General features: G+C 45.5%; 1 protein-coding gene across 1 annotated transcript in view; it reads left to right on the forward strand.

The window, feature by feature from the left end:
• Positions 1–8,048, forward strand: part of LOC101359435 (protein FAM205A-like) — a 14,670-nt gene that overhangs the window by 4,170 nt on the left and 2,452 nt on the right. Inside the window, exon 4 of the mRNA XM_012554338.1 lies at positions 73–123. Within this exon, the coding sequence (XP_012409792.1) occupies positions 73–123 (51 nt within the window). The remainder of the gene's footprint in view (positions 1–72; positions 124–8,048) is intronic.

Here is an 8,048-nt window from a genome sequence, read left to right on the forward strand (position 1 = left end):
ATTCCTGGGACTGCCCAGCCTGTGGTACCCCAGGCTTCACAGGGCCAGCCTTTGTTGGGCCCACTAATTCAGGGTAAGCCTTTGCAGGACCGCACGTTGCAGAATGACATTCCACAGGGTCCGGTAAGAATAGCCCATAGTCACAAGAGCCGCAGCCTTCCAGAATCTTGCTTTAGAAATAAAATGAAGTGCTTCTTTCACTGTGTTAATCCCAAGACAGTAGATGAGGAATCTATGTTCTCTCCAGTGGAAAAAGTGACTAAAACAAGAAAAAAAAGTCTTAAGAAGAGCCTGGCCCCACCTAAAGGCCGTTGGGAGCAAGCTAAGACAGAGATAATAACAGGGGACCCCAAGACCCAATGTCTCCCCAGTGAGAAAGAAGTGAGCCATGTGTTGTTGGATGGCCCCCAGGCCCCGGACAATCAGGTCCGGCACCACTCTAGTCAAGTCCGCTCTGGCTCTCTCTTGGGCCACCTCCACCGTTTCTTTGGCACTGTCCTTGAGAGGCTTGTGCCACCCAACCAGGGAACCCACTCTAGGTTCCAATCCTCACATCAGAGGAGAAGACCCAGTTCATTAAAATAGTTTGTAGGGTACCAAATCCGTGTACCTCTTAAAGAGGACCCATATTGTCATTTTCATTGATGTACAGGTTGGGCAAAGCATAGACCTAATATATCTCTAAGCAAAGATATATGCCTGCTTGCTCTTTCTTGTCTCCTTGTGTTATGTTAAAGCATTAGGGGGGAGGTATATGGTGTTTTCCACTGGAGAATGAACTTAAACCCACAGTTCAGATGTGTTAGCATTGGCCATAACTTCTCCCAGCCTAATCCTGGACTGTAGATAAAGGGACTTGAGTAGAGAAGGCAAGGCCCTTGTCTAAGGTGCATTGAGGGTACAGGTCAGGCTGGAATTCCATCATGGCTTCCCATGATGATCTTGAACCCTATGACAATAGTACTGACAAGAAGGAGCGGTCTGGAAATCAAGGCATTATTGGCTCACCCATAGGCAAAAATCGTTAATCGATGACTGATATATATATATGCCTACAATCTGGAAAAATGTTTTAAGGTGAGTGCCACAGTGCTCCATTCTTGAAGAGGTGCTTTTGTGATTTGACACAAAGCGGTGCTTCTGTGATTTTGACAGATGTCAAAACCAAAATACAGAATCTTCCCTTTCTGCTCCCAGTTTGGTACTAACAAGGTCTTTCAAACAATCTGGGAGCCTGCTGTGGTCCTATTGCTTGTTTCCCAACTCCACTGCCTCTCAGCTGCATGGAAGGAATACCTCCTAGAATGAAGATTAGAGGAGGAGGTGGAGAAGTTTGTCCCCCACTCCTAAGGGCTGGTAGGGAAGGAAGCAGGTAGGGAAAGAATGTAAATGGTAGTATGAATACCTGGGACAGCATGCCATGCTCCTGACCAGGACATTATAATGGAGAAAAGCTGGTTTTTTGGGCATTAAAATGAGTCCAGAGTCAGAAAGTCAACCCACAGCCTAAGTGCTCTTGGTGGAGGGTGGTAAACAAACTCTGAGCTTCATGAGCCTGAGAAAGATCATGGGACTAGAGATGCAGAAACAGGGCAGATGTGGCATCCTAGTGTTCAGGGACCAGTGAGTTTTGGGGCTGGGAACAGAGAATTGGGAAACAAAAAGACAAAGAGGTTGCCCTGAGCATGTGGGATAGGCTAGTATTTTGGCCAGCTAGTATCCCTCAAAAGGTACCATCTCTGCATCCTCCTCTGACTTACCAGAGAAGGCAATAGCTGGAGAAAGAGCAGGAAATGTGGCTTCCTTATGATGTGGTACAGGGGACAGTGGGATACTCCTGCCTCACTGGTTCCTAAGGAAATCCAGGATCACTCACCATCCCATCAAACCAGGACGAGGTGGTGGCTAGACTCACATTCTCTATAGCATTCCATTTCTTAGCACAATGTGTCCACAGAGAGGATGCAGAAAAACCAGGAAGGGAAGAAGCATGGATGTGTCCCTGTTTGGAAAGGTGATTCTGTGCCGAAAGGGTAGGGACCCAGCCCCTAATGTGGCCACCAGAGGAGGCAGGCACAAGCCCTAGGCCTGCCATGACAAATTCTCTAGGTGTTTTCCTAACGCATCCCCAAAGGAGATCAAAGGAGGTCTTGTGGCAGGCACATCCTCCCTGCCTGGCGGGAATTGGGCAGAGAGCCACGGAACAGAGAGAAATAGAAGAAGGCCAGAGTGAAGGGAAGTGACTCAGAAGGGTCAAAACAGCAACAGGTGGGAAGCAAGGGTTAGTGTGCACACATCCTGACTTAGGGTGGAGAAGGTCCTTCCCGTGGTCCCCACAGGCTCCTACTTGCCCCACCCCAGCATAGGCTCAGGTTGCTGACCAAAGTCCTGTGCCAAGGGGCTGGGGGCAGTGAGATGAGCTGGAACCAATACCTTCAGGATTATGAGTTCTCAGCAAAGTCAAGAGCTGAGAAGACACAGGGTGAGAGCCTATGAACTCATGTAGGATGTTGTTGAGGGAACGAAGCCTTGCTCATCATATCCCATAACCCTAGCACACCCCCACCTTCCTCTTCCCCCAGAGCTCAAGAGAGTTAAAATCAGAACAAAACAAAAGCTTCATGGCAGGACACAAACTCCAAAAAGGTAATATATCCCAGAATTGGTGGCAGATGCTAGGAATACATCAGTGCTTACTCAGGATCTTTGGAGTTCACCTCTAGGCCTCTGAGGTAATATGTCACGGTGAACAGCCCTGACTGTCTAGAGCCCTTCCTTTGGGCTCTCTGGATGGGTACTTCAGAATTCTATAAATGTAACTTAGGGGACTAACAGCAGTAAGAGAAAAATGTCTCTTCTCCAACCATCAGTCTTCCTGTTAATTGCTGAGTCCTTGAGGACAGGGACCCTGCCTGCCTCATTTTGTACATGCTCAGACCGTCCCATCCAAGGAAGGCAAAAAACACACTGAGCATAGGAGTGAGAGGGTGAGACCCACTGAGAGAGGTGGCTGGGCCTCTGCTGCTTTACTGGCCATCAAGGCCCAGTGCTCTACCTGTGCTCAGGGGCCTATGGCATTAGCCAGGTCTCTCATGAAATAAAGGACAGACAACCTTGAGCTGGAGTAGAGAGATGGAGAAAGGGCACCATGCAGGCAGGTAAGTGCTGGGAGACAGTACCAGGTCCCTAACAGATCTGGCCGGGCTTGTGAGTAGATCCATTCCCATCCTCAGAGACAGTGAGGTCAGGCCCCTGAATACTTGGTTTGCATGAGAGCACAGGGGAAGAAGGGGCCCTGAGAAGGAGTCAGAGGAAGATAATCTATTCCCAAAAGGAGGGATGGGTTCTGCCAACAGCCCCCCTTCCCCGATTTGTCCCTCTCCTCCACTGTAACCTCTCTGGGTCCATGGTCAGGCAAGGAGCATGCTGGGGGCTTTCCAGAATGTATTACTCCCAAGGTCAAGCCTGTACAGAGGCCACAGGGTCAGGGCCCTGGGCAGATAGCCTGACCCATGGGAATCCAGACTGCGGGAAGGGAAACCTATCTTTGCGGTAAATACTGCTGGCAGCTGGGGTACATCGGGGAGGAGGAGGGGAATAAAGAGAGACGTCAGACTAGAATCTCACACACACAGTGAGTAACACATGGATACACAGACACCCAATTACACATGTACATAAAGAGAAAGACATAGATTCAAGGATGCCACATAGAAATACTACAGAGTACGAAGAGACATGACCAGAAATACACAGTTACGGAGACCCAGGAGCACCCTGGGTCAGACATGCTCAAGCAGACACAGGCACAAACACACATGCACATACAAAGCTGACCTGCACACATAACAAGCAGATACAGCTCATCTTATAGACTCACAAACACAAATGCAGTCCAAATTCATCCTTCAAAGCCCCTTTCCTCCATAAAGCCTCCTAGGCCACCTCAGACCAGGTCTATCTCTCCTTCCTCTAAACTCTGGTTTGTAATTTCTGTTCCACTGCTTGTCCTTCAATAGGGACAGTCTTGGATTCACGTGCATACCCCCAGTCTCAACTAGTTGGCTGTGTGCTCTTAAAAAAATGTCAAGGGCTTGCAGTGAGTCTACTGCCCTCATCAAGCAGCTTCATCCTTCACCTACAGACCCATGTACACAAGGGCCCCCAATTTACTGCTGACTCCATCCCTGCAGAGTCCTGGCCCCTGGCCCCTTTGACACAGCAGATAGAGACACCAAGGGAAGAACAAATAAGACAGACAAACCCATCAAGGGCACTTTCAGGGAACCATGAAGATGCAGGTCCTCGTTGCCCAGGAGGGAGACCATGACACATGGCATGACTACATATGTAGTTCTAGACCAAATTTTAATGTTAACCACAATCCCACCCCTATCAACTCTAACCCCTACTCAACCCTATTCCAGAGAAAATTCTAAACCAACAGTGCTGCTTTTAAGTACAACCCTTGGAACAAGTATACCTCAGGAAGGTAAGAAATTAATTCCAAAAAACCTGAGTGAGCTTGGAAGTGGATTCTTCCACAGTCAAGCCTCCAGATGAGAATGCAGCCCAGCCAACACCTTGATTGCAGCCTTGTGAGACCATAAGCAAAGGACTAAGATAAGCCATGCCTGTACTCCCGACCCACAGAAAATATGGCATAATAAATGTGTGTTGTTCTAAGCCACAGTTTGTGGTACTTTGTTATGCAGCAATATATTTGTTATGTATATAACAAAGCAATACTTTGTTATACAACAGTGCTAATATACTGTTGTAGCCATGAGGGCAAGGGAAGACTATCCTGATGTGTCTGTCAGGCAGCTTGGAATATGTACATGTACAAGGCAAACTCAATCTCTGTAAAGTACTTGCTTAAAGTGCAGTGGGATTATTTACAATGGCAAGTGTTGATAGGAGGAAGGGGAGGCTTCTCCACAGCAGGAGCTAGGGAAAAAACAGGGAAAGAAAAAGCGTCTAGGAACCCTTCTCCTTCAGCTCTCTATAAAGATAAGTAGCTATAGAGAGTCTATAGCCCTTCTAATAGGTCGGGGCTCCCTCATCCTGCACGTTAAATGTAAAGTAATCTTGAGTGCCTTCATTTGATAGTTGATATGAGAGTGGCATACGTTAGAAAAAGCTTAAAAAAAAAACAAAACCAGACCAAAAACCTAACAGTGATCTTGTAGAAGGTGGGAGGGTTTTCCTGGCAGTAATAAAGTAAAAGAAAACTCAGAAAAGGGAAGCAGGGGGAAGCAATCCAAATCAGTAGGTTTAACAGGTCGCTCCAGATTTTGTTTGAGCTCAGGAGGGAGGAACAATCTAAATAGTTCCTGCTGTGCTGCCTTACAAAGAGCAAGTGTTCAATAAATATTTGTTGAATAAATGCTGCAAAGATGATTGGAGAAAACAAAGGGTTTACTTGAGATCACAGTGCCAGTATCCTTTCACTAGTTTAAGTGGGGCAAAGGGGCTCATCAGACCAAATCTTCAGAACTTGTTTCTAGAAACTACACAGTCATCAGCTCATCATATCCACTCTCCTTCCTCAGAGGTGGAGCCTAAATAGTGCTTCAAGGCTAGCCGGAATGAGAACAGGTAACCCATACAGTAGCTATGGATGATTTCTCTGACCATAGGGAGAGCTGCTAAATTTTGGGATTTAGCCAGTTTCCACAACCACAGTGATAAGAGGATACCAACATTACCAAAGTCAATGGTCCCCTGCATTTATGCTGTCCTGTGGCACTGTGTCCTGGACCACAGGAAAGCAGCTGGCCTAAAGGTACTGTTACAGATCGAATTGTGTTCCCAAAAAATGTATGTCAACTTGGCTAGGCCATGATTCCCAGTATTATGTGGTTGTCCTCCATTTTGTGATCTGACGTAATTACCGTATGTGTTATAAATCCTCTATGATGTTAATGAGGCAGGATTAGAGGCAGTTATGTTAATAAGGCAGGACACAATCTACAGGACTAGGTTGTATCTTGAGTCAATCTCAAATGTGTTGAGATACAAAAGAGAGAAGCAGAGAGGAGGGGGACCTCATCACCACCAAGCAAGAAGAGTAGGAGTGAAGCACGTTCTTTGGACCCGGGGTCCCTGCACTGAGAAGCTCCTAGACCAGGGGAAGATTTATGACAAGGACCTTCCCCCAAAGCCGACAGAGAAAGAAAGCCTTCCCCTGGAGCTGGCATCCTGAATTTGGACTTCTAGCCTCCTAAACTGTGAGATAATAAATTTCTCTTTGTTAACGCCATCCACTTGTGGTATTTCTGTTATAGCAGCACAAGATAACTAAGACAGCACTAACCAAAAACTTGAAAATGCATCTCTTCTGTCTGTCCTGGATTTGATCTGGAAGAATGTAGCACAAGTGGCCCTTTTATATAAGGGTAAAAGTTTGCAAGGTAGCAGACAACTGGCTTCTAGAAGCATATGCCTCAGGAATAGCAACTTAATCTAACACAGATGACCAAAGGGCTTTGGAAAATCAGCATAACGAGCCTCTAAAAAATTTAGCATACACACGTACACATTCCGAGTGTACAGGGCACATTTGGGTGATTCAGATCAAATGAAGCTAGAAGTGTTGTCAGTTCACCCAAAGGTTATGGACAAAAGTAATTTGGCACAGTAACGGCAGGGGGGCTAAGAATGTGGCTGCCAGAAGAGGGAAAAAACAGTAATTGAGTTTCGGTGTCACCTTTGAAAAGGCATAAAACCGAAAAACCAAACCAGTTGCCATCAGGTCGATTCCAGCTTATGGTAACCCCATGTGTTTCAGAGTAGAACTGCACTCCATAGGGTTTTCAATGACTGTGACCTTGCAGAAGTACATCGCCAGGCCTCTACGTGGATTTGAACCGCCAACTTTTCAGTTAGTACTTGAGCCTTTAACCATTTGAGCCGCCCAAACTCGTTTCTGTTGAGTCGATCCCGACTCATAGTGATCCTACAGAACAGAGTAGAACAGCCCCATAGGGTTTCCAAGAAGCAGCTGGTGGATTTGAACTGCCAACCTTTTGGTTAACAGTCTAGCTCTTAACCACTGTGCCACCAGGGTCCTTGAGCCACCCAGGGACTCCATAATATACTTTAACTCCTATACATAACTGCAAAGCTGTAATTTTCCCCTTATTTCTCTTAATAACTGGCTATATATGAACTCAAGAACAAGAAACATTTATTTAGCATAGTGCCTAACAAGTTGGTAGCACCTAGTAAATATATGTGGGTCTCTGAGGGGATTCCTGGAAAGGGGGGGATGGGGATGAAGGGGGAAGTTGTAATGGGAAAGATAATCATGTCTCCAGCTAGACACTGATGGTCTTGGTTTCTTGGTCCAAAGCTTGTGAGCAATTTCTGTCAGAACTTGGCCATTAAGATCCAAGTGTGGAGTAGATAATGACATTCCTATTAGAAATGAGTCAATCAGTCTGGGAAATGGGGATACCAGAAACCAAGCAGCTCTGCTGAAGACAGACATGTGAAATTAGAAGACAAAAGATTTCGAAGTTGAAGAGAAAGGAAACTATTTGCATAAATAAGATCCATTTAGGAGCTGGTATACTAGAAAAAATACGTGAAGAGTACAGGAAATGGGCCTCGGGAGGTCCTCTTGTTTACGTTTGAAGGGGGTGTCATATATATATGACAAAGTAGAAGAATAAGAATGTGATCAGAGAATATGTGGAAGATCAGACGCTGAGAAATCCAGGCAATAAGGAATATTGGTCAACTTAGAAATGAATATATTCAAATGGAACTGGGGTAAGCTATTCTCTCTACATTTATTTCCTTTCCTTTTTTTTTTTAAAATAATATTGTTTTTATTGAAACTTTACACAGCAAATTAGGTTCCCATTTGACAATGTCTACACAAATGTTCAGTGACACTATATTTTTCATAATGTGTTAACATTGTCTTTGTGTTCTAGTTGTTCCATTTCCAGTACTCTAGTTTCCCTGCCCCGTTATCTTGTCATCTTTGCTTTAGAGTAATCGTTGACCTTTTGGTCTCATATAGTGTTTTTTTTTTT

The sequence above is a fragment of the Trichechus manatus genome, unplaced genomic scaffold (genome assembly GCF_000243295.1).
Source record: "Trichechus manatus latirostris isolate Lorelei unplaced genomic scaffold, TriManLat1.0 scaffold00016, whole genome shotgun sequence".
Lineage (NCBI taxonomy): Eukaryota > Metazoa > Chordata > Mammalia > Sirenia > Trichechidae > Trichechus > Trichechus manatus.